A 27,045-nucleotide genomic window follows, 5' to 3' on the forward strand; every position below is an offset into this window, starting at 1 on the left:
CTTGAAGTCTTTTTATATGTTATTAGTTTCATTAGTCTTGGCATCTAATTGTCTGTTATCTCATTTTTTGGAGTTGTCATTAGTGCAGATCTGGAATGTTCCTCAAAGGCTTATGTATTGAAGGCTTGGTCCTCAGCTGACGAAACAACTTTTCTGAACATTGTCCATAGAATAGTCCAGGTTGGGAGGATGAAACTGTTGCTTGGTTAAGGCGTCCTGGGATAGCACATGGTGATGGAAACTTAGGAGCCAGGTACGTAGTTCAAGGCAGTGGGTCCTTGGGGACACCATTGGGGCTATACCCCCCACCTATTTCATGGTCTCTGCTTCCTGGCCACCACAAGATGAGCAGCTTTGCTCCACCCCACACAGCCCACCATGGTGCCTGTATTTCACCTTGAGTCAGTGGGGTCAAGCCACAATGAGCAAAAATCTTCCTTTCAAGAGGTATTTTGTTATAACAACAAAAAGCTAACACAAGTATTATGGATATTTTTGCTTTTTCATGAAGAAACCAGCTCACTATATTTCACAAAAATTTCTTGTGATATTTTGATTAGAATTACATTGGCTTTTCCAATCACTTTGTGTAAGAAATGACTTGTTTTGAAAAATTAGCCCTTCCTTTCCATAAACACAGCATGTCTATAGTTACTTAGGTCCACTGTATAGCTTACACATTTTTTTACAAGGATTTCTTTTTTTTTTTCCCTAGTCCTGTGCCTTGAACTCAGGGCCTGGGTGCTGTTCATGGGATTTTTCTCTCAGGGATGGCGCTCTGCCACTTAAGCCACAGCTCCACTTCCAGCTTTTTGGTAGTCAATTAGAGATAAGGGTCTTTCTTGCCGGGTTGGCTTTGAACTGTGATTCCCAGATCTCAGTATAGTGAGTAAGGTAGGATTACAGGTATGAGCCACTAGTGGCCAGCTACAAGATGTTTCTGTATAGGTAGGCCTTCAATCTTTTGCTAGATTTATTTTAGAGATTTTTGTTTTTGAGGTATTTAAATAGAATCTCTTTTTGAATTATCTTGTGTGTGTGTGTATCTGATTATTGTACTATAGAAATGCAACGGAAGGATTTGTAGATAGCCTATTATCTAGTGTGTGAAATAATGTTTCCTGCTTTTCCTTCCAAACTTTTGTCTTTGGTTTATTTTTTCTTGTCTTTCAGGATGAGATTAATAAAGTAGGCAAGTCCTCACTTCTTGGGGAATGTGGCTTCATTCATTCTAGTCTACCCAAGTCCACGCTACAGTTTGGCTCCATCTGGTGGCCATCATCTCTCAGCTGAAATGTTGCTGGGAACAGTCAGTCTCCAGCTGAGTAAACCACAGGAAATCACCCAGGACTCCAGGAAATTCTTGGCTAGGTAGACCAATTTTGTGGGTCCCCTTTGGGAATATTTCATGGGAGCTTGCTGATCAAGAATTGATACTCCACATTTCCCCTTGGTTTTGGGCTAGTTTTATGTCTGGCTGACCCTTTTATTTTTTGTTCTATGTCTAATCTCACAAGAACTTTCTTCCTATGATATAATATATGTACACAGTTAGGATTTATTTTGATAAAATTAAAATGAGAAAAATAATAAAATATAGAACTTCACATCATAGGAAATATAAAAGGGAATCCTTTACTTTTAAGACTGGAACCCAATAGAGTTCCTTTATATGGTGGCCCAAAAGTTTATTTGCTTTAACACTTCAAGAAAACTTTTAACATCCAAAGAAATAAAATGTTTTTATTTCAACAGAGTAGCCAAAACAAAGCACAAACATCTTCAGGGAAACCTCAAAACACAAATAAATCTAAATAAACAAAAAGGCATTGCTTCCCATTTCAGACCCAAGTGCATTTGTCCTAAGCAGGCCTCTTAGAAAAATAGCACAATTTAGAAATGCTGCCATCTAGTGTTCACCTTTAAAATTAGTCTCATAAAACTAGTGTAGTCTAGACAGATTAAAAAAGTAGAACCTTCACTTTTTGAAATCAGAATCAGGGATTAAAATCTTTCTTCCTTCCTTTCTTCTTTACTCCCTCCTTTAACCCTCCCTCCCTCCCTCCCTCCCTCCCTCCCTTCCTTCCTTCCTTCCTTCCTTCCTTCCCTTCCTTCCTTCCTTCCTTTCTTCCTCTTTCTTCCTCCTTCCTTTCCTTCTTCCCTCTCTTCCTCTTTCCCTCTTCTTCTTACTCTCTATCTTTCCTCCTTTATCTTTTTGGCAGGATTTTGCCATATAGACCAGGGTAGTCTCAAATTCAAGATTCTCCTGCCTTAGCTTCCTGGGTGCTGAGATCACAAACATGTAGGATTATTCCCAGCTAAGGGAGAATTTCTAGAGGTAACTGAGTAGTATTTTGAAAATTAAGGAAAGATTTATATGTCTATATGTGTGAAGACAGTAATTAAAGAGGACAGATAATGGGAAAAGAAAATGATAAGTGCCCAGAATCCTGTAGGGTAAATAAAGAATGTAAGGCTAAAGGAGAATGTGAGCTAGCAAATCTTTGAAATGATAGGAAATTAGTACAATTAGTCATTGAAGTGTATTGAATGAGGAATTAGGATTAAATATATTGGCTGTTCATAAAGTTTGAAGGGATTTATTTTTACTCAGTAATATCATTTATCAAATGTTCAGTGATAAGATATTCTACCAAGTATAAATAACTAGATATCTTAGCCCCCCAGAAAGAAATCTTTTCAAGAAAGAAACAAGTTAAGCAGATTAATGTGAAAAGGTTCCTTGTCAGGCACTCATTCCTCTTTACAGTGCTTAAAGAAACCTCAACTTCCCTCACTCATTCATCCCCACCTTGATTTGTGTGTGGATAACATCTCTTACTCAGCTAACTCTGCTCACTTTCTGGACGATTGAGTTCCAGAAGGCTCAGTTTGGCCAATCAGGACATTCCACATCCTACTTCAGTGCTGTGATTGGTTCTAGCATAGGTAGATACATCCACCATTGATAAATGAGATAGCTCCTCAACACTTTCTAACAATGCACTTCTTTTCTGTTTGTTGTGGTTGTTAGGCTAGGGCCTAGCTTGGAACTATTGCTGACCACACTGACAGTCCTGGTAAGGACTCTCTCTGGAGAGTAATGGTGACAGACAGGAGACAGAGATATGGTTCTAGTATTCCTTGAGCATCTTTAGGCTATCAGGTTTTTAGGCCAATAAAGTAGCTTTCTGGTTTTTATTTGGTATTTATTAACTAATTAAAGTCACTTTCATTTCAAATCCATTTGAGCTGTTTCAGTCACTTGCAACCAAAAGTCCTGACTAATTTGATTGGCTATACAGTCCATTGTTCAGTACAGACTTTTCCTCGAATACTTCTGTTTTAATAGACATTTATAGTACTTCTACCTTGATGTCCAAAAGAAAGCCAAATTTGGCCTTATACATACAAATGTGAATATACTCTACACACACCCTCAGAAAAACAAAAAAGGAAGTAAAAATTTTATTCATGTTAATAAAATGACCTTTTTAGGTTTTGATGAGATAAAAATACTTACATAAAGGCTGGGAATGTAGCTTAGTGGTAGAGTGCTTGCCTAGCATGCATGAAACTCTGGGTTCGATTCTTCAGTACCATATAAACAGCAAAAGCTCATGGTGGAGAGGTTCAAGTAGTAGAGTACTAGTCTTAAGCAAAAGAAGCTCAGGGACAGTGCCCAGGCCCTGAGTTCAAGCCCCAGGACTGGTAAAACAAAACAACAACAAAACCCCAAACAACTTACATCAGTTTTTATTTTCTGTTCTATCTGGTTTATTCTTTGTGGTGGTTAATTTTGTATGTCTACTTGATGGTGATAAAGGAGGCGCATAGAGTTAGACAAACTATTTCTGATTTTCTATAGGGGTGTGGGTAGAGCTGGTCAGGTCTAGTTGAGTCAGCTGGAGTAGCAGTAGAAGCACACTTCCTGCTCATGGAGACGTAGCCCACAGGCACGTCTGCCCGGCTTGCCGGCCACGATCTGTCCATGCTCCCCACACTCCCCCGGGGGACCAATCGGTGCCCGCCACTAGTGCCTTACATCAACTCCCCGCTAGGTGATTGGCCAGGGAGGACTCAGGAGGTTGGGGTGCTGGGGGCTATACAATTCCTGATCTGTGCCACAATAAACGAGACCTGCTTCAAGCTTGTCCTCCCAGCGTGTGTTCCTGTGCGCGTCGTTCACGCTTACCTCCTACTGGAGATCTAGTCCCATAAGTGGCGCCCAATGTGGGGCTTCAGTGTTTTCGGCAGACGGATGGTCTAGTGCAAGGTAAGCGCCTCCATGGGCAACCTTCCCCCTGCAGCGCGGGAGCCTCAATCTCGAGCACTTGTTGCCTTGCTTCGGAGTAGGCGGATAAAAGTATCAGAAAAAGAAGCTAGTTTGATATGGGAAATAGTAAGTGCATTGTGCCCCTGGATTGACTCCAGGGCCATTTGGGATCCAGACAGCTGGACCCGTGTCCTTCAAGCGGCTTGTAAAAAAGAAGTCTGCGAAGGCACTGAGCTGCCCTTGACTTTTTATCCTATTGTAGTAGCAATTCAAGCCTGTCTGTCGGGGAGAGAGGAGTGAGAAACTTTGCAGGCATTCAACGCCTCACTGCGAGAGGAGGCAGAACATGCAGAAAATGGTGGAGCTGCTCAAGCATTTCCGCCTTCTTGTGGCGCAACAGACAATGCCAGCAAGATGGCGGAGGATCAACAACTTCCTCCATCTTGTGACTCAGAGTGCCAGCCACTGTGCTTGCCAAGCCGCCTCCCCCACACTATCGATCCCAGGAAGTCCACCCGACTGCTTCTTTTGGCCGTTTAGGCCAGCCTGGGAATTCCCCACCGGGGACTTTATATCCTTGGGAAGACATATCCAATTTTACCCAGGAGAAAGCACCTATTGTTCCCCCTGTAATACAACAGCTGTTTATGGGCCCCCCAGCTACCGTGGTGATGGCGGCCAAGCCCATAGATGAGTCCCAGTTTGCATTCCAGGTGAATGTTCACCGAACTGCCGCCTGGCCTAATTTATGGTACCCCCATGACCCAAAGGTGCTTGACAAATATCGGGCCGCTGTCAGGGAGGATGGGTTACATTCCCCATATGCTCAACAGATGCTTGAAACCATCAGCATTGACCTTAACTGTCACCATGATTGGAAAAGTTTAATGCGCGCAGCCCTATTTTCAGGAGACTTCCTTTTATGGAAGGCTGCCTTTTATGATGAATGTGAACAACAAAGCGCACGAAATATAGCTGCTGGGGGAGACAATGCTAACATGGTGGACCTGACTGCTTAAAGGGGGAGGGAGCTTATGCTTCTCCTGTCGCACAGGCGGCAGCGCCCCTGCAGTACTTTGACCAAGTACGCCTCTGTGCATTATGGGCTGTTTCCTCAGTCCCTTCTAAAGAAGGAGACAAACAACTAAAAACCCTCATACAGCGTCCCAATGAGCCTTTTACTGACTTTGTTGCCCGCGTTCAAGAGGCAGTAGCCCGGAAGGTATCCCACGCTGGAGCCCAAGATGCACTAGCCAGGACCCTGATATGGGAGGGGGCCACACAGGAATGTAGAAAGGCCATTGCCCCTGATCGAAATGGGGAGATCACTGGATCTTGGCCACAAGAGATTTGGGGACCTCAACTCATGCTATGACTGCCCTTGCACAGGCTTTCGCCTCTATGACTGCCAATACTCGAGCGCCCCCTCGTGGTACCGCAGGAACCCGACGTTGTTGGGGATGTGGCGGGACTGGTCATTTTAAGAAAGATTGCCCATCACTCCGGAACTCGCCCAAGAGAAAACAACCCCCTTCTGTGTGTCCTAAATGCAAAAAAGGTTTTCACTGGGCCTCTGAGTGCCGCTCTAAAACTCAGCCTTTAAACTAGATAAGGGGCAGTCCTCAGCCCCTACCCCAAGAGGACAATGGCAACAACCACCCCCCCCCCCCCAAGTGTTAAGGACTGTTCCTATCCAAAATGGAAAAGCTAGAATGGAACTTAAAATAAATGGAACAAAATTTAAAGGCATCATTGATACTGGAGCTGACTGTACAGTCCTTAGAAAGGAGGAGGTCGAGGGGTTGGGATGGAATCTAGTTCCTGGCCCCTGTCTACAGAATGTCAGTGGAAAAGCTGCCTCCCTCCAGGTCCAGTGGCCTATTAAATGGGAAGACTGTGATGGGGCCAGCGGGGCTTTTAAGCCTCTTGTTGCCTCTGGCCTTCCGTGCAATCTTTGGGAAAGAGATGTTCTTACTAATATGGGTACTGTGCTAACAATAGATGATAGGGCCTTTTATAAGGACATCATAACAGATCAAGCTGTTAATCACCTGCAGTACCCCCAATTCTAATGGCCACTGTTGCACGACCAGAGCCAATTCCACTCCAATGGGACACCACCCAACCCATTTGGGTCGAACAGTGGCCTATTTCTCCTGAAAAGCTCCCCCATCTCCAGGCTCTAGTGGAGGAGCAACTGAAAAAGGGGCACATAGAATCCAGCACCAGCCCCTATAACTCTCCTATTTTTGTTATCCAAAAAAGAGCTCAAGGAAAATGGAGACTCCTCCATGACCTACGTTCCATTAATAGTCATATAAAAAAGATGGGAACGCTCCAACCTGGACTCCCACACCCTTCTGCAATACCCAAAAGCTGACATGTTGCCATTATTATCCCCTTACACCCTAATGATAAAGAATATTTTGCCTTCTCGGTGTGGGAAGCTAACTGTCAGCTACCACTCGCCGATATCAATGGAAAGTTCTCCCTCAAGGAATAAAAAATAGCCCTACTCTTTGTCAGATGTATGTTGCCCATGCTATCAGGCCTTTACTTTCTAAATGCTTTTGCGTCCATTATATGGATGACATTCTGTTGGCACATAAAAATGTTGCCACCATGCAAGTCTGCTTAACACAACTCAAGGAAAACCTTGCAGTGCTGGACCTCCATATTGCCCCCCCAAAATTCAAATTAAAGCCCCTTACGCTTATCTTGGATACCATTTAGATCAAACAATTACCCCAAATTGGCCTAGTATTATTATTAAGCCCCAATATACTTTAACTGAACTACAGCAATTATGTGGGCATATCAATTGGGTGCGTGACTTTATGCATCTCCCTACCCAGCAACTTCAACCTTTGTTTCAGTTACTTCAGGGACTCTCTGACCCAACTTCTCTTCGTGTACTTTCCCCTGATGCTAAGCAAGCTCTACAACAGGTTGCTGACCAATTATGGTCGACCCCCTTGGTATTTTTAGATGTCACTCAAAAAATCACCTTAATTATAATAAATAATAATGGCCTGTTGGCGGCCTTGACACAATCCCATGGTATATTACAATGAATACACCTTGCCACTTCCCAGTTACCAAAAATTAGCATGCCCATTACCATGCTATGCAATTTAGCCATAAAAGGCGCGGAACACTGCCATCAAACTTATGGTAGATTCCCAGACCATCTTATCTGGCCCATAGAAAAAACCATCGTTAATTTCCTGACAACTAAAGAGAAATTAGCCTTACAGGTCATCCACTACTATTTTAGCATTGATAATCACATGCCCAAAAACCCTATGTTAAGAGTTACCCAAGAGCTGCCACTTTTATGGTGGTGCCCTCCCCGTCCAAAAGGGAAACCCATCCCTCAGGCCGTTGTGCTTTTTACAGATGCTAGCAAAACTGTTTATGGATTTTATAATGCTGACGCTAAAAAATATGTGCTTCAACAGCATTGCCTGTCTGTTCAAGCTGCTGAATTACTAGCCATATTACTTGCCCTTACATCCTTTCCCAATAAACCTCTTAATATTTTTTCTGATAGTCTATATACTGTACAAACTGTCGCCATTCTTCCTAAAGCCTTATTAAGAGATGATGGTCATGATGAAACACAAATAATGTTCAAAATTCAGACTGTACTAGACAATTGTGCCCAACCCTGGTACATTCAACACATTAGATCTCATACTAACCTCCCTGGACCCCTAGCTGCTGGTAATGAGGCTATTGACCATGCTGTCACCCCAGCCATGTTACTCACCAATACATCCATGGACCAATACATCCAGGCCTGAGCGTTGCATGGTCACTTCCATTTACCAACAACCACTATCAAACAGTTATTTCCTGATTTAACGCACCAACAATACAAACACATGATTCGGTCCTGCTCCTCCTGTGCGCCTCTCTTACCCTTAGGACCACTACAACCCATGGGAACAAATCCGCAAGGCCTTAGGCCCAATGGCACATGGCAAATGGACATAACCCATATTCCCCAATTTGCCAGGCAAAAATACATCCATGTGTGCATAGATACATTCTCAGGCTTTATAACAGCCTTAGCCCTAACTGGTAAAACAACAAAGCACGCCATCAAATCACTTTTACATGCCATTACAATTATGGGCATTCATTGGACCCTTAAGACAGACAATGGCCCTGCTTACACATCCAGACAGTTTCGTGAATTTTGCGCCCTTTGGAACATTACACACCACACAGGTATCCCATATAACCCACAAGGCCAAGCTATTGTTGAATGCAGTCACAAGGAAATCAAGACCCTCCTTTTAAAAGGAAAGGGGGAAATGGAGGGGCTAGGACTCAAAGACCCCCAAACACAATTAAACTATTATGTCATAGTAAAAAAAATTTTGACATTTGCACCTACCACGCACAGGTCCCCGGCAGCCCTGCATTGGGGTCTCCTGAAGTCACCTACTCCGGTCCCCATGGTCAGATGGAGGGACCCCATCACAAGAAAATGGGAAGGCCCTGCTCCCCTAATGGCACAGGAGAGAGGATTTGCTTGTATCTTTTCAGACACGAGCGACAAACCTGTTTGGATTCCAGCTCGAGATGTCCGGCCAGCCGTTACCACCCACAAACGAGATGCGTCGACTACGCTTGGACAGCCCGAGGAGGAGAAGGCACAGACCTTGAGCTAGAGCCTATGCCATCACCTGGAGAGACCTAAAGGGATTGGTAGAACAGGCTCAAGCTATGGCCCTGGAGCCAGACCCGGGGCATGGTACTCTATTCCTCCTGATGTGTGCCATTATTACAGCCAATTCTCAATCTGCTGCAGGGCAGGGTAAGATAACACTAGTACCCAGCCCTCAAATCTTGATGATGGTAGGGGAAGATACCACCATCTTCCCTCAAATGCTTTCTTCCAATGGCACGGTCGGCCTCCCCTTTTCAGCAGATGCCTTCTGGCATCAAAAGACAAACCTCACCTTCGCATGGTGGGAGGCTATTTCCTTTTGCTTTTCAAATGATTCAATTAGACAATTTGATGGCTGTACTATCCCCCTCGCCAAAGTGACTCATGGGACAGGATGGTGGAACTACACAGGACCCTACCCTATTTGCCCCACTGGAAAAAATTGCACTCAGGCTACTGACATACCTTTCCATATGCAGTTATGTCCCCGTAGGAAGTTTAATAGTTTCAGCAATGTTTCCACTCCTCTTGAGGAGTTAGTGATTAGTTTTTGTGCCAGCTCCTGGCAAGGCAGAATGTTTGGGAGCCTCACTTCGTCCCTACGCCTGGCTATATACAATGGGTCTGAGGAGAATCCCAAACCTCAAAATCTAAAGGAGTTTTATAACTCTTCAGGAGGGCGGTTGGGGGACCTAGGACCCCCCATGCCAATCATTTGTTCATCACATTCCTGCCTGGACCTGTCTCCTTTTCTATTGGCCAACACTTGTCGCTGTAACCACTCTGCGTGTGACCAAATGTCAGGGATGGTGGTAGTTAGAGCCCCATTCTTTTTTTGTCTAGGAGACAACTCTTCTGACACCTGCACCCTCAGTAATCACTGGCAACCAAATGACACATATCCCTTTGCAGGCTTGGTACGTGTTCCCCCGTTTATTGTTTTGGCTACTAACGACTCTCAGTTTTCCCAGGTTCAACTGATTCATCCGTTCCCTAGGAGAGCAATAGGATTGATCATTGCAATCATGTCAGCAATCATCGCTTCAGTGGCTTCCGCTACCACCGCTTGCTATATCGTTGTCCCAGAGGGTATCCACCATGCATCAGATAAACCAGCTCATTCCTCAGCTGTCGTCCATACAGCTGCAGCATCTGCAGGTTGCCAATCATCTTAAAGGAGGCCTTCTTGTACTCCAACAACAAATAGACTTGCTCCAAGAACAGATTATGTTTCTTCGGCTGCAACAAGGAGGACTGTGCGATGCTATGACTACTTCTGTCTGTCAGCTTTCCACTCCCGTGCCCAATGTCACTGAACCTAGTGAATACATCCAAGGCCCTTGGTCCCTTAAGTACTTAAACTTTACCCAACGCTTGCTGCATGATATTACCTGCCTAAATCAGACCACTATACAGCTTATTCCCACTGCCTCCTTTTTAAAAGATGTGCTTAAAAAACTACAGCAATGGTTTTCGCCATCCTCTCTGGTTATCTGGGGAGGCCTTGTGCTATTAGGGCTTATTCTTCTGGGAATTATTAAGTGCCTGCACTCCCGGCAAAAACGCCTCCAACAACGGGTTACCATAATGACGGCCCTTTTAAAAGAAAAGGGGGAATTTGTGGGTAGAGCTGGTCAGGTCTGGTTGAGTCAGCTGGAGTAGCAGTAGAACACTTCCTGCTCATGGAGACGTAGCCCACAGGCACGTCTGCCCGGCTTGCCGGCCACGATCTGTCCACGCTCCCCACACTCCCCCGGGGGACCAATCGGTGCCCGCCACTAGTGCCTTACATCAACTCCCCGCTAGGTGATTGGCCGGGGAGGACTCAGGAGGTTGGGGTGCTGGGGGCTATACAATTCCTGATCTGTGCCACAATAAACGAGACCTGCTTCAAGCTTGTCCTACCGGCATGTGTTCCTGTGCGCATCGTTCACGCTTACCTCCTGCTCTAGATCTAGCCCCGCATAGGTGTGTTTCTTAAAGAGATCCACAGGGGCTGGGAATATGGCCTAGTTGTAGAGTTCTGGCCTTGTATGCATGAAGACCTGGGTTTGATTTCTCAGCACCACATATATGGAAAAAAACAGAAGTGGTGCTGTGACTCAGTGGTAGCCTTGAGCAAAAAGAAGCCAGGGACAGAGCTCAAGCCCTGAGTTCAAGCTCCATGACTGGCCAAAAAAAAAAAAAAAAAAAAAAAAAGGAGATCCACAGTTAAATCACAGTTTCAATATACAGGATCCACTCTTAACAATGTAGGTGGGCATCAGTCAATTCTGTTACTGGTAAAATAAAAGGGAGAGAGAATTCACTCTCTTCTTCAGCCATGAGTATCAGCCCTCCTGTTCCTGGCCCTTCAGATTTCCAGACTTAACTCAATGACTCCTTTGGTTCTCTGACTTTCAGACTTGATTAAGAGATAGACAGACATCCCTAGTTCTCAAGTCTTTGGACTCAAGTTGGCTCTCCAGCATGTAGACAGCAGATCAAATACCTACATCACACCCAATGAACCACAAAGTTAATGTGTAAGGAAAAAAAAAACAACCCCAGAAGACAAGCATGTGGAACACTAAAGAAAAACTTCCTGCTTTTCAATGTGTCATAGTGCTTATAACTGCCCTAGGTACTCTTGTCAATTTGTGTTTATGCAGAAACACATCTAGAGAACCAGATTTTTTTTTTTTTTGACACAGGGTCCTGCTATGTAGTCCAAGTTGGGCTTGAACTCATGATCTCCTCCTTTGGCTTTCAGAGTGCTCTGATTATAGACATGCTCTACCATGTTCAGGCCCAGATTCCTGAGAGACTCAATTATAGCATTTTAAAATATTCTCTCTGAAAAAAAGCAATATTTTCTCCTAAGAAAAATGTAAATTTAGTGAGAATGATCTGTTTCCTTTGATAAAATACTAAGCATAGCACGGTAGTGTTAATGGAGAGTCAACATAGCTATCTACCTTGTCTTCATATCTAGGGAGAAAAGAATTCAGAAAGAGACACTTCAGGCAAGACACAAAATGTAGTGACAGTGATAGGAGAGTCTGTTAGAAGAGAAGCATGTCAAATCCATCCCCATATGCCAAATGAAGAGACATGACGAAGGGCAGACAGCAGATTTATTTCTTAGCATGGGAAGGTCACAGGAAGATGGTACTTCAGTTCTTCTACCATTTTTTTGAAGTACAGATGTGAGTCTTAAGTTTAAATAGAAGAAGAATGGGGGGGGGTAGGGGCAAAAAGTATGCATAAGGCATCCTAGTATAGGTGTGGCTTGGGTGGTCATTATCTCAGATCTGGTTCTCTGGGTTCCTGAGTGGTTGTTGTCGCTGTCTTAACTTGAGGGGAGCCTCCTCCTTACAGGTCATTGTCCTCATTGGGTGGTCTCTTCTGGAAGGTGCTGCTGTTCCTGAGAGGTGGTTCTGTCCCTTGTCATGAAGATATTATTGACCAGGCGTTCTGGCTGTCCTAGAACCTAAAGTGACTGCCAAGTGTCCATAGAGAGAATGGCTCAAAGACAAATGGTTGTGGGGTTGGCAGGTCCTTTTCCTGCTTTTCATTAATTCATGGATCTAAGTAAGAAGTTATTGCTTTTCTTAGGTTTGAAGTAATTTTTTAGGCAACTATAAGTAAGGAAAAATGTATATTATTTTGGAAAAGTTACTTTGCAATCAATACTATTACATATGTTACAATGTATTTTTCCTAAATTATACTGATAAGTATGTCTGCTTCAGAAATGACTTTTCTGAGGAAACATAATATCATTTATAGATACCTCAATAATTTTACTTATTTTTGAATATTACCACTTTATCAGTAATAATTAATAACCATATAAGGAAAGTTATAAAGTTTTTAATCACAAAGAAAATAATTTAATTGCTTATATTTCTTACAGTAAGTAAAGTCAGAATGTTTTCATACCGGAAATAACTAAGAAAACAAATGAGCTGATGATAACCATTTGTTTGTAAGAGGCAAATCTGTTAGTGCTAAAACAAATGTCAATAGCATTTAGGAAATTATGAATTCCTAACATAAAAATAAGCTTGTAACCTTAGAACACATTACCCTTTTTTGAGTTTAGAGATACTAATTATTTACTCTACAGAAATAAAGTAAACCACATAAACATGGTGCTTTGCTCAGTCTCCTATAATCCCTCATCCTTTGATGTTGGAATACCTGAATAAGTCAAGATAGGTTGAATTTTGTGATGTGGGCTTCTAGAAACCTCACATATTCAGTTCAAACCAGCCACTCAAAAGCACTGATGTGTAAGAGCTCATATCTTCTCCTCTATAGAACCAAGTCCTGTATACAAGGGACAAAAGAGCAACACAAAATGTGTAGGGTCTTAAACTGCTGCTCTCCATGTCTTACATTAAAAATGCATTCACTGTGAGTAAGTTTATTGGGCATGACTTCCTGATAGTCACACAATTTGTCCCACATAGGTAATTTATAATCCATGTGTCTCTTGGCAATGTTATTCCTTGGATCCTCAATTGTGTTTTTGAGTGTGAGGTATTTTTACAGGGCACTAAAGTAAATTAGGGGGCTGGGGATATGGCCTAGTGGCAAGAATGCTTGCCTCATATAGATGAAGCCCTGGGTTTGATTCCCCAGCACCACATATACAGAAAATGGCCAGAAGTGGCGCTGTGGCTCAAGTGGCAGAGTGCTAGCCCTGAGCAAAGAAAAAAGAACTCAGGGACAGTGCTCAGGCCCAGAGTCCAAGCTCCAGGACTGGCAAAAACAAACAAACAAACAAATAAATTAATAAAGTAAATTAGGGAGGCAGTATAAACTGTAGCCCTTTTCATGGGCTTCTTAACATACTCAAAAGTAGTAAGGATTTTGCAGTGTAAAAAATCCACTTACTTTACTTAACCAAAAATATCTTGGACAGTTAAGCATGTAGAAATTTGCCTAGAAGTTAGTCATCATTCTTAAGTAATGAAAACACATTGCATTCTCAGCAAAATGGTCTTTCCACCCAAAGAACTTGGAGAAGCAACGGACTATTCTATGTTGACATAAATAAAAATGGAATCTTCTCCAAAGAGGAGTTTAATTGGAAACAGCAGAACACTGCAATGGGAATACTGTCTTGGCATGGACCAAAGTCATATTCAAGGAGGCAGAGGGGGACAAGAGTTTCAAGGTGAAGTGAGGAATTCAGGTAAATTGCCTTACAGCCAAGAGAACATTGGTTTTGGGCACTTATCACAAGAGCTGACATTAGTTCTTAGTGAGGACAGTGTGTTAGGTGGCTAGCTATCCTTGTGACATATAGCAAGCTACAGTCTTGGCCAATGTTGGCCAATGTCTGTCTTATGACAGACATAGGTCATAATATCCCTTCAGGGAAGAAAAGGTCTGTCAAAATAGTCAACCATGAAGTGAAAAATTACAGAAATAAGTTAAAGTTTAAATTGCACACTGAATCATCTCACTCCATCCTACCAAGACATGAATCATCCAGTTATCCATTTAATCACACTTTATACACTTCCCATCTGTTAGTCACTTGTAGCCAGCGTGGTTATGATGGCAACTGTCATGACATCAAGAGTTACTGTCAAGTAATCCTATTGTATTTCATAAATAAGGTCCTGTGTAAAAATGAATAGAGAATTGTGGTAAAAATTGTGTGTGTGTTTGTGCCATTACAGGGATTTGAACTCAGGGCCTGAGTATGTTTTTTTCCTTAGCTTTTTTGCTCAAGATTGGCATGCTACTACTTGAACCACAGCTCCATTTCTAGTTTTTTAGTGACTAACTGGAGATAAGAGTCTCATGGACATTCCTTGCCTGGCTGGCTTCAAACCACAATCCTCAAATCTTAGCCTCTTGAATAGTTAGGATTACAGGCATGAGCCACCAGTATCCCGCTTTGAGTTGTTCAAAATGGGCTTGAGAGGCCATTAGAAAGCAAGTCTCCAGCTTTGGCTTGAAACATGAACATTGGTCACTTCACTTTGACTGTAAGTATCTAAGATGATCAGCATAACTCACAATTACAGTATGCCCAGGGTCTCAAGATACCTATCAAGAAGTTATTGTATTCTTATATAATGGACATTATCCTTCTGTTTACATACTTTCTGTTGTTTACTATCACATAGCTCTGTTCCTCCTCAACATTCAATAGACTATATGAAATCTCAGTTCCCTTATATTTCTTGGAACACCAACCCAGAGCTATCTGAACCTACCTGTTCCCCTGAGTTGAAAGTTCCTAAGACTTCTAATAAAATCCTCTTTATTTCTGTAGTTTCTGAGTTTGGATTAACTGAGAGCACCAGATATGCAGATAATGTTGAGAAAGGGGTGAAATATTTAATTCTTGTATTTACTAGTTTTCCCAATGAGGTGGCTCAATACAACTTCCAAGAATTTGTTCTTCTTAAATTATCAGCTTTATAAACACATAGCCTTAAACAAAGACTTAAACACATCTCAACAATCTGCAATTATTTCATTAGTGGTCTAATTGTGCCATTTGTTTGTTTTGAGTCAGCCCAAGCTGGCCTCATACTTGCAATTTTCATGCCTCAGTGCTAGAATTAAAGGCATGTGCTACCATGCCTGGCTTTAATTGTGTCATGTTTGACCAAACTTTTAAAAGTTGATTCCTGAGTTCTTTTGACATTCTCTTAATGGTGTTTGCTAGTTTTGGTTTGACAAACTATTTCAAAGTTGTTTTCATGACCTATGAATTTGACTTCACAATATCAACACAACTGTATATATTTATCTTAAAAATAGTCTTTCACCAACTTCAAATAAATATGGGGAATTCTTATTTTAAAAAAAGACAGAAAGAAGGATCATCTGAAAAGCAGTGACATACTCCTAGAGCCTTGATTGTGATATTTAAGAACCATTTCCCTCTAACAAGGAAGAACAATTCTTAGAGAAATAGCTGAAGCTTGGGATCATCTTTTAAGAACATTCCTGTTATTGGCAGAACTCAGAATTAAATGGAAATTCAGCTGTATACAGTACATAATCCTCCAATTAGGAATGCTTTCAGTAAAGCTAAAAGGCCTCCCTGGCCTTTTAAAGTGGTGGAGTACCAAGTTCAGATTTGTATCTTAGAAGTATCATCTGGACAGTTAGAATGTTGCAGGTGGCAGGAGAAGGGGTTTGTTCAGTGAGTCAGGCAGGATATGGGGGTGGGGGTGGGGAAGTGTAATATGAGACAATGCCAGGGAAACAAATGGGGCCCCGATATGCCAGGTAGGAAGCAATGGCCTCAGGTCTTGGTGATGTGTGTGTGTGTGTGTGTGTGTGTGTGTGTGTGTGTGTGTGCAGCTGGGTTATCGGAGGGGAAGAACTGCCAACAACTTGTCTTGGTGACAAGATGGGGGGAAAGTGATTTTAGTGTATGGGGCTGGGTGGGAATGGAGACAACTCTGGAGGAAGTCCCCCTCCCCCCCGGGGGGGCCCATGAACTGGCCGTGGAATAACTGGTGAATTTGGAATGTCCTTCATAGGGGGGCATGCACGTTAGGGCCATGGATCTCTGTCCTCTATTAGCAGCCCCTCTGGGCCTAGTCCATGGTAAACATGACACCAAAATTTCCTGACACGAAGTGGGGTTTCCAATTGGGGAAGGGAGCACCTTACCAATGATCGCTAATTCCAGTTGAGAAATTGATTATTGATATTAAGGATCCCAGTGTTGACTTTTGGTGTGTGTGTGGGGGGGGGGGGGCTTTGGGAAGAATTAAAAATGAAGAACACAACACGTATAGAATGAGTTGCTCAGTAAATGAATTCTTACCTCAACGAGGCTGGGATATACTTCAAACCTGGCCAGGCTGACGTGAGCACATGGCAAGGACCTATAGGAAGCCTTGCTGTGGGATGGTCCAGAAGAAGCTTGACGAGCAGCAGCCCACGTCAGCATCTTCCTTTCCTCAGCTGAGCAGCTCCGCGGGCGCGTGCACGACGTGGAGGCAGCAGAGCCGGGGAACTCGCTCCGGCCCTCTGCGCATGCTCAACGTCGGGGGTGACGTGCGCGCTCCCTGGGGTTTGGGCGTTGAGGCTCCGCCTCCAGATCCTGCCTCAGGTTGCCTCCACCCACCTATCTTCTAGGTCCCTGAGGGCCGCGCGTGTGCGCGCGCCTGGAACTCGGTCCCGCTCCTCCGATCTGACCTGGGCTCCGCTTCCCTCTAACCGGAGGTGCATAGAAGGCGCGCGAGTGGGGTCGCCGAGCCCGAGCGCGTGTGCGCGCCGCGAGCTTGGCCCCGCCCCAGCCCCGCCCCTCCAGCCTGCTCCTCCCGCCCCCTCCTCCCGCTACCCCGAGGGCGCGCAGAGCCCTGGCGTCCGCGCGCGCGCTCTGCGGTTATGGAGATTCCCGGGAGCCTGTGCAAGAAAGTCAAGCTGAGCAACTTGACACAGAACGCGCAGAACTGGGTGAGCGAGGGCGGCTGGAGAGTTGGGGGGAGGGGATCAGTGGGCGAGGAGTGGGGGTGGTCCCGGGAAGCCCCTAGCTTTTCGCCAGCATCCTCGGGAGATCGCTGGGGGTGGGCACCCGGGCCGCGCCGTCTCGCGGCGGGGACGGTGGGTGGTGGCGCGATGGCAGGGTGAGTGCGTGTGTGTGCGCGCGCGTGTGCGCGCGCGCGTGGTGGGGGTCCCGATCTGGGCCCTGCAGCGCCTTCCCATCCTGGGCTGTGGGAAGAACTCCCCCCTTCCCCTCTGCCTCGGTTCCCACAGAGTCCCTGCGCCCCCCGCCCCTCCCCCCCGGCCCGGGCGCGGGTGGAAGCGGAGGTGGCCGGGTGGTGGTGTTTGCAGCGAAGTCCGAGGCCCGGCCCTTCCTTCTGCAAGACCCGGCTTTTCCTGGCCTAGGTCGGGGTCGATCTCCATCCATCTTCCCATCGCCGAGTTTCAGGGTGCGGGGAGAGAGCGCTCCACAATGTGGCCATTCATGAGCGGAGACGGGCTTCCACTGAGGGCCTTTGTGTCCCTGTTAGAAACTGGAATGTCTGACCAGAAAAATAAAAAGAAAAAGGCGAGGTTTAAAGGCTCAATGGGTAGTGACAGGTATGGGAAGACTAATGGTTTATAACGTTTGGCAGCGATTGACCCCGTGGGGTTGTGCGCTGTGTGTGTCTCCAGAAGGTTGCTTCCTTCTGGGATTCTTCCTTGCTAAGTTAAAAGCCAAGATGATAAACTCCTCGGTGGCGGAAGCCCCAACTTTGGAGTCTGGAAAGACCCTGGTTTTAGGTTTGGATGGAAAGTTTTCTTTCTCAGTCTGACAGAACCTTGAAGAATGCAGTGTTATTAACCAATCAGCACGTGCCCTCGGTGAGTCAAAGAATTAAAAAAAAAAAAGAAAGAAAGAAAAGAAAAGCAGTATCAGGCAAATGCCCTTTGGGGAAGTGTATTCCTTACCAAATGTGTGGCTGTGAGCAAGGGGTTTTCACTGCCTTTCTTTCCCCTTGAGAGAAGAGGTGGGTTAGGACATTGTCCGGGTCACTGACTCCGGGTCCGGCTCAGCGGCCAGCGTACCAGGCACCTGGCAGTCAGGGTAGAGTGAACAAGCAAGTCACCTGAGAGTCAGGGTGGCCTGAACAAGTAAGTCATGCTGCTTTGAATCTCACTTGATCAAGGGTGCATTAGTGCGTCCTGCCCAGGATTTTTTTTTTTTTTAATGAGCAATGACGATAATGAATTTGAGAGTGGTGAAACGAGCTGCCTTGAAACCCAAGCTCAGTATTGCTCCTGTTACTTTGGTTGAGGAAAGAAAGCTGACTCAACTCGGGTATTTGCAGATAATTTTGTCTACATCATCTACAAGTCATTAGATATTATTAATTTTGTCTACACCATCTACAACTCATTAGATATTATTCCACCTGCTAAATTAAAATGTGTATTCTTTGTGGAGGACTACTGTAGACATGGAGATGAAAAATGTGGAATGTAGTGTGTGCCATCTTGTTGCCCATGGCCTTAGTGTTGTAATTGTAAATGGCAAGTGGCATTCGCTATCTAATAAATCCTTTTCTTTCTCCCTCAGTGGAAATTGAATTTAGAGCCTTTCCAGGCAAGCAGCCTATCACTTAAGTCACACGCTTTTGCTTTTAGCTTATTTTTCAGAAACTGTCTCTCACTTTTGCCCTGATGGCATCAAAACTCCCTCCTCCTACCTCCACTACCTGAATAGCTGAGATTAAAGACATATACTACTATACCCAGGGCCCCCTCCTTTTTGAAACATGGTAACTCTATATGGCCCAGTTGGTCTTGGTACTCTCAATCCTGCTTCCCTAGTGCTAGGCTTAACAGGTGTGCACCATTGCTTTGAGATGATGGACATGTCTTTACCGACCACACTGAATGCCATAGGCAGTTTCATTACATTGAGAAGAATTCAGATATTTTGAGGCCCTTGAAAGCTTGTGTAAGAATTATTTACTTGACAGAAGAGACTTGTTTGACTACTGTGGAGAGTTTTTGTTAGGGAGTGGAGATAAGGTGAAGTAGGTTGGGTGGAGCTGGGTTATGTGGCTATTTCATGGCAGAGTTAAAACACGATACTGTAGGAGACTTAATGGGAATAGAATTCTTTATTTTCTGAGCCTTGTAGGTCTTCACTCTGCTTAATAGAACACCTACCTTTTTACAGACTTAAATCATTTGATGGGTTCAAGTGTGAAGAAGCCATATACTTTTATTATTCCCATCACAAGATAAAATTGGTTATCTGGTAAGACCAGTTTGCCAAAGAAATACAGACACCATTAGAGCCGTGGAAGTCCTGGAGACTAGAAAATGTTATAGGAAGGGAAAGGAAGGGCCAATTAGTTATGAAGTATATCAGACACATGAACACTATTTAAAGTATATTTAAAGTATACTTATCTATTATCTTTAAGTAGTTGCACAAAGGTGTTGCCATTTAACAAAGCAGGTTATGAATGTAATACATCTAGATCAATGTCACTGTAATGTGTTGATGGGCCCAGTGTGAGCAGGTGAAAACTGGCTAAGAAGGAAGTGGGAGGAGCAGAGCAGATAAATTGAAACTTTTTTTTTTTCCAGTCCTGGGGCTTGAACTCAGGGCTTTATATACATGAAGACATCAGTTTTTTTTTTTTTTTAAGGGGCTGGGAATGTGGCCTAGTGGTAGTGTGCTTGCTTTGCATACATGAAGCCCTGGGTTCGATTCTTCAGCACCACATAAACAGAAAAAAAAAAGTCTGGAGTGGCGCTGTGGCTCAAGAGGCAGAGTGCTAACCTTGAGCAAAAAGAAACTAGGGACAGTGCTCAGAACCTGAGTCTAAGCCCCAGGACTGGCAAAAGAAAACAGAAAACAACAGAAAAAAAATACAAATATAAGCCCAATACTACTTTTAATACTTATAAGATTATTAACAAGCTAATTCCTTGTTTTGGTTGTACTTCCAAATCAGGACACTATTTACACTTACTGCACATCTCAGCTAAGTTTAGTTTCAGTGAGTGAGTAGGGACAGAAGACACCAACATTACAGAAATTGAGTCAGGTGGAAGTTGGAAGTGAAGAACTGATGATGAAATTTGAATAAGAGACTATACAATGAGTTAATGCAAGACCAAATTCTAAGCTTTCGATGCTATCTCCTGCTCAGGAGCAGATCAAGGAATTATAGGAAACAATGGCAAGAGGTAGGAGACTGTAATGCTGCTGAGGCACTGGGAAATGCTTTGTAGTTGGACAGATGTAAAATTGATGTCTTCATATATATATGGCATTGATATTCATATATATGAGTATATGTGGGCACACATATAGTGATAGAGATAGAGATAGAGGATAGTAAGCAAAATCAAGGGCCATCAGAACATCCTAGTATCTCAGTCTGACAATGGATTCTATTGGATTAATTCTTCTCCATTGGGACCAGCTTTTAACTGTTTTTGTTGGTGGTGATATTTGCTGGGCTGGGGAAATCTTCAGCTCATCAGTGGTAACTCAGGTGTCCTTCATCTGCTTTGCAGAATCATGTTGAGCTGAAAGCCCTTCTTGGACTACCTTTATTGGGGAGCTGGGCCCATGTGTCCCACCGGTCTTCAACCTGGCATGACCTTCTGAAGCATGCAGTGTTTCTGCCCAGTGTCTGCCTTACCACGCTGCACCTTTCTGTGGCTCAGCCTAGCTGCCCTGCCAGGGTTTAACAGAGCCTGTAACTATTAGAGGCAGAAATCTTCAGAGCCTTGGGCTATTTTACCTCAACATTGTGCAACACCTGGCTGTCTTAATCACACCTTCACTCCTCATGAGTTGAATTCTTGTCCTTCACTACATTATGATGCCAACTCTGCTATTATCATGTATGTGTGAATCGTATTTATTCTAGATGTCTTATGTCTATGGTCTATGCTGAGCTCCTGCTAGGACAGAATGGAGATAGAGGGCAGATTGTTGAATAGCTTGTGTGCTTTGGATATTAAAAATCCTTAGATAACTTAATATATTCCAACAGCTTCAGTAAGGAGATAAACTGTATATGTGGTAGGATTCAGATTGTAGTTTTCCACTTAATCATTTAGGTCATCTTGGGCATATTCCCTGAAGTCCTATGGGCTTCCATATTCTCATTTGCAATAATGAGGATTCATAATAGGGATTATGAAACATAGTGAAGCTAAATAATACATACCTCAGAGTCACAAGGAGGTTTAATAAGTCAGTATATTGGAAGCAACATGGTTCTGGCACACAAGTACTATTCCTGTAATTATTACTAATTAGCCAACTATTTAAGAGCTACTTTGTGTCTTTTTCCACTTGCTGTGGGTGTAGTGAGAGAAAGAAAGGTTCTGCTCTCATGGATTCTGTGTTCTACTTGGAGAGAGAGTTAATAAGCAAATACATGATGGAGCTATCTCTTCCTTTTACCAGTCTTCCTTTTCCCAACCAATTTGTTCTCTTACACTGTCAGATTCCTTTCAGAGAAGTTCAGTAGCCCATTCTGGAGTGTGGAGAAGACGGAGATGGCATGAAGTGCAATAAAATGCAGAGGTGGAATACAGTGCATTGGCTGGGCTGTGGTCAGGGTCAGGTATTGATGTTCTTCCCATAGAATCTAGGAGATGTTCATTAAACAAAAGGGAATGCTCAGTCCTACAGAAGAATATACCTGCTGTGTTGACTCATGCTGTGGTTTGTATTGTTGTTCCTAAAAGGCACATGTACTAGGTTCTTGGTCAACAGCCTGTGGCTCCATTGAGATGTGGTGGAACCTTTAAGAGATGGGTCCAGTCATTGGGGGTAGGTCCTAAAAGTGACTATTGAGATTCTGCACCTTTCAAAACTGATTTCTAGCTGCCATGTGGTGAGTGACTGGGCAATTTGCTCTATTAATCACTCCTTACTAGGATGGTTTGTCTTGCCACAGGCCCAAACCTGTGCAGAGCAATCATGGACTGACACTTCAGAAACATGCAACAACCAACCAAAGCCAAAACCACCCTAAGTAAAACAAAACCTTTTCCTCCTTCTCCTTAGTTTCATTATAGTCATGGGAAGCTGACTAATGCCTTAGAAAGAAGAAGATGGGAGCAATGTTTATCCAGTATGGTAGCCACTAGTCACATGTGGTAACTTAAATTCAGTTAAATTTTTTAAGAAATCAGTTTTCTAGTTGTACTAACCACAGCTCAGGTGCTACACCTGTGGTTAATGACCCCAGGAATTGGGCAGGCAATGTAGAACATAGCATCCTTTCAGGAAAACTCAGTTGGACAGTGGAGGTTAAATGTTACTTTGGGGTGGCTGCATTTTTTTAAAAATACTTTTTATCTGTCCATTTCTACATTCTTGAAATTTTACTTTCTTTCCAGAATGAGGAAATTCCAGAGAAAGAGAGAAGGAGAGAGGGAGGGAGAGGGAGAGAGAGAGAGAGACAACTTCAGTTTGGGGCCAGTTTTGCAATTTTATCTTTGGCAGGACACCGAGCAGTGTGAGTCTCCATTTCACATAGTCACTGAAGTGTTCGTGATCTTCCCAACCTAACTGACTCTTAACACTGAATTTTGAGACATGGTTAGCTGCCCAGTGGTTCTCAAGCAGGTGAGGTTTTTGCCACTCTTAGGAATGGTTGGTGATTGTGAAGGCAGTTTTGGTTGTTACATTTCTTCCCCCCCCCCTTTTTTTTATTTTTTGCCAGTCCTGGGGACTCCACCTCTTGAGCCACAGCGCCACTTCTGGCTTTTTCTGTTTATGAGGTGCTGAGGAATCAAACCCAGGGCTTCATGCATGCTAAGCCATATTCCCAGCTGTAGTTGTTACATTTGTGTGTTTGAGAGGATAGTGCTACTGGCATCTATTGGGTAAAGGCCAGGGTAGTCTACACAACCTATAGTGCACGAGACAACCCTTTAAACCAAGAATTGTTTGGTCTAAAAAGTCTTTAGTGCTGAAGTTGAGAAACTGTTTAATTTTTGCTTTGAGTAAGAAAAAGGAAGACAAAAACCACTGAAGTCCAAACTATAAAAAGTAGTAGTTGAAAATAAAAACTTAATTGATTTAGAATTTTCTCCTTTGCTAGCTTATCGTTGGCTATTTCTTGATTTGACACACATCATTACCCATTCCATATCAATAGCAAAATGGAAAAGGCTACTTCTTGAATTGTTTTGAAATCATATTATTAAGTATGATTGCTGCATAGTGTCCATGGAAATTGGTTCTAGGACCCTTCTGGATATCAAAGTTTTAGCGTGCTCTTGTCCTTTAAATAAAATAACATAACCTTTGTGGGAATAGACTTTTTCTGTAGATGGTGGAAGGATGCTGGTTGGGTAGAGCTCTTTGGCTTTGGGTTTGTGTGGGTCCACGGCTAATTTCTATATCGGTGCCTCAGCTACAGTCCATCTTGCTGGTGTCTGTGAGCATCTCAGTGGTTCACACCACAGGTGTTTGTGGAGGTAGTAAGTGGAGTAGATTTCAGTGGATCAAAATGGCCAGGAGTGGATGACCTCAAAATGTAGGGAGGGAAATACAGAATGCTGATTGCACCTAGGCCTCCAGCACTGGTTTGGGGAGCAGTGCTGGAGGGCTGTAGGCTCTGGGGTATATCCTCAGGCCTTGCAGGATTGCAAGGATCCTGGCCACAGTGATAGTTGTGGCATTGGGAATGTAGATGATGGAAGGCATGGGTTCTCAGGGCCTGCGGTGGTGTGCGCTAGTGGCAGCAGTGCGAGGCTGGGGCCATGGGCAGAGGATGGGCCTAAGACCTCAGGGTACAGAATCCTTGGTTCTTCATGTCTTGAGGGTGGCACCCCTGCTGCAGTGGACTCTTTGCCCTGTGTAGTTGGACAATTCCAGGTCACTGTTGCACAGCTGAGTCAAATTGTGTTTATGACATGGCAGCCATTTGTGTGAGCATGGCGAAAATGCTGGTGTTGCATAGCTATTTCTGTTCTTTACTAGTGGCTCTGTTTTCAAGATGGCATCAGGCTCTAGTAGCTCTGGAGACGGAGGAGGTGACAGGCAATACAGAGTTCATTTTCTAAAGCAGAGGTATTGTGGGAACGCCAGGTGACTCCCCCAGTGGAGCTTCAAGGCTTGTGATGCTGTAGAGCTGTGTTGGTGGCAGCTACTGGACTCTTCCAAATACCTTTTTTCCCTGGCAACGTGGAATTGTGCTAGCCTAAGGAGTCAGTTTGTCTGGTCTGTCCTTTGCATCGTATCCTGCATCCCAAGTCTCCCTGTCTTACAGTCCCACTCCCACCCCTCACTCACTTCCTTGCCTTGCTGTGAGGTCTGGTGATTTCCTTCAGCCACTTGCCTTGAAATGCAGCTGTTCATTTGGTTCATTTGCTTTTATTGTATTATAAAGGTGATGTACAGATGGTTACAGTTACATAAGTCAGGTAAAGAATACATTTCTTCTTGGACAGTGTCATCCCTCATTTGATTTTAAGTGTGAAAAAAAGATACAAATAAACAACAAAAAAACCCTTCTTAGTTTGCTGCCACAAACTTTTTCAGTGTAGCAGGCAAGAAACAACCAACGTGCATTCTTTCTAATGATTAAACTACTTGTCTTGTGTTTTCTCTTATCCATAAATCTCAGCAATTTATAGCTCATCAGATAACTTTATCCCTTCTGGTTTAATTTAATAAAAAATAGAGCAGAAAATATTTTATAGGGCCCAAACAAATTAAGATATATTAGGTACAGGTTTCCTCTTGCCCAAGAGCGGAAGAATCTGGATACATTCCAAGACAGACAGAGCAAGTGAAACAGGTTCTGCGGGTGTAGACAGTATAATAGTGTGGCTCCCTCCTCTTCAGCTTCCTGCACAGGCCTCGCTCCTCAGGCTGCAAGGCTGAGAGTTAAAGCTATAGAGCTAATTCTCCTCCTCAAGAGTCTCTGTCTGGAACTTCAATTTTGTTTAAGTTCTTGCATATGCACAGCTGGTTAGATTCGTTTGCTTCATCAGTTTATTGAAAAGAATTGGGTCTAGTTTCTTATGTTATAGTTGTTCACAAATAATTATTAGCATTGTTAATAATATTGTGTGTGTGTGTATGTGTGTGTGTGTGTGTGTGTGTGTGTGCGTGCTCGTCCTGGGGCTTGAACTCATGGTGAAGATGCTGTGACCTTTTTTTTTTTTTTGTAAGGCTAGCATTCTACCACTTGAGTCACAGCTCTGCTTTGGGCTTTTTGGTAATTAATTGATGATTAATTAGATACAAAGAATCTCACATGCTTTCCTGCTTTGAATTGTATCCTCCTGTCTCAGCCTCCTGAGTAGCTAGCATTACAGCTAGCATTACACTAGAAAGTGCCCAGCCTTTTACCAACAGGTATTAACTCTATAAAGTATAACTTTTTGGAAATACGCCTCCTTACAAGATGATTGGTAGATAGAGATACTAAAGAGGTTGATTCTGTGAGCCTGAGATAGAGAGAGAGAGAGGAGAGGGAAGTAAACACTAAATTTTGCCTCAGATCCTAACACTGAGCCTATGCCAATAAGATGTAGCACTGGGCGGTCCTGCCAGCAACCCCCAAGCTCACCCCAGCATCAACAAGGACCTTGTGCCTCTAGACTTCAGGCTTGCCACACTGCCAGTCTGACTGCAATGGCTTTGGGCACTGAACTTGCACAAGTGGGCCCCAGGACTCAGTCCATCATAGCACCTGGTTAGTCCTTCCAGGCTGAAGCTCCAGGCCTGTTCTGTTGCCAGGACTACTTGTGAGATAGGCCAGCCATGTTACCATGTTCCAGGCTCTAGGCTTAAGTCAGGTTCCAAGTCAGCCTATTCAAGGATTCTAGCAGCAAGCCTGTCAACAGACAATGCCAAGTGGCTTGCCAGATCCAAATGGCTTGACTGGTGAGGTGGTTTCCCAGACAAAGTCAGTCTGCAAAGAGTGAAATAAGTCCCTACTTTTCAGTGTGCAGACACCGACATTAAACAAGAAGAAATCTGGAAAACTAAAGAGTCATAACACTAGTTAACAATTGAATTACTTCCACTATTTGATGTTTGTGAATGAGTACACATGTATAAGTTTGTGTGGTAATGTGTTTTTCTATCTTTATTTTTTTTTCATCATTGGGGTTTCAGCTCTGGGTTTCAGACTTGGTAGCTTCCATACCACTTGAGCCATGCCTCCAGCCCGATTGTTTTGCTAGATATTTATAAAATAGGGTCTTGTTTCCTGATTAAGTATGTGCCTAAACCAAGATCTGCTAAGGAATTTTGTTGTTGCTGGAATTGCAGGCACTTGCCGCCATATCCAGTTTTCCTTTGTTGTGATGGAGTCTTGTTTAAAGACTGGGCTGATCTGGAACTAGATCTTCTGATCATAGCATCCCACATAGCTTGAGATGACAGGTCTAGGCTGCTGTGCTCAACAGTTGGTTGGGAAAGGATCTTTTGCCTAGTTGGGTCTTGAGCCATGATGTTTCCCTTGTTCTAGACTCCCAAGTAGCTAGGATTACAGGTGTGAGCTACCAGTGTCAAGATTATGGTTTTGTACTTTGTGAGTACATATTAGTAAGTGGGGGTAGTTACTTGGTCATCTAGTAATTCTGTGATTAACATTTTAAGGAACTGCTGTTTTCCAAA

The 27,045-nt window shown here is 43.7% G+C and overlaps 1 protein-coding gene across 1 annotated transcript in view; it reads left to right on the plus strand.

Annotated features, from left to right (window-relative positions):
- The first annotated feature begins 17,258 nt into the window (after positions 1–17,258).
- Papss1 (3'-phosphoadenosine 5'-phosphosulfate synthase 1) overlaps positions 17,259–27,045 on the plus strand; it is a 59,999-nt gene continuing 50,212 nt past the window's right edge. Inside the window, exon 1 of the mRNA XM_048333385.1 lies at positions 17,259–17,387. Coding sequence (XP_048189342.1) covers positions 17,319–17,387 — 69 coding nt within the window. The 5' untranslated portion in view covers positions 17,259–17,318. The remainder of the gene's footprint in view (positions 17,388–27,045) is intronic.

This window comes from Perognathus longimembris, chromosome 24, assembly GCF_023159225.1.
Source record: "Perognathus longimembris pacificus isolate PPM17 chromosome 24, ASM2315922v1, whole genome shotgun sequence".
Classification (NCBI taxonomy): domain Eukaryota; kingdom Metazoa; phylum Chordata; class Mammalia; order Rodentia; family Heteromyidae; genus Perognathus; species Perognathus longimembris.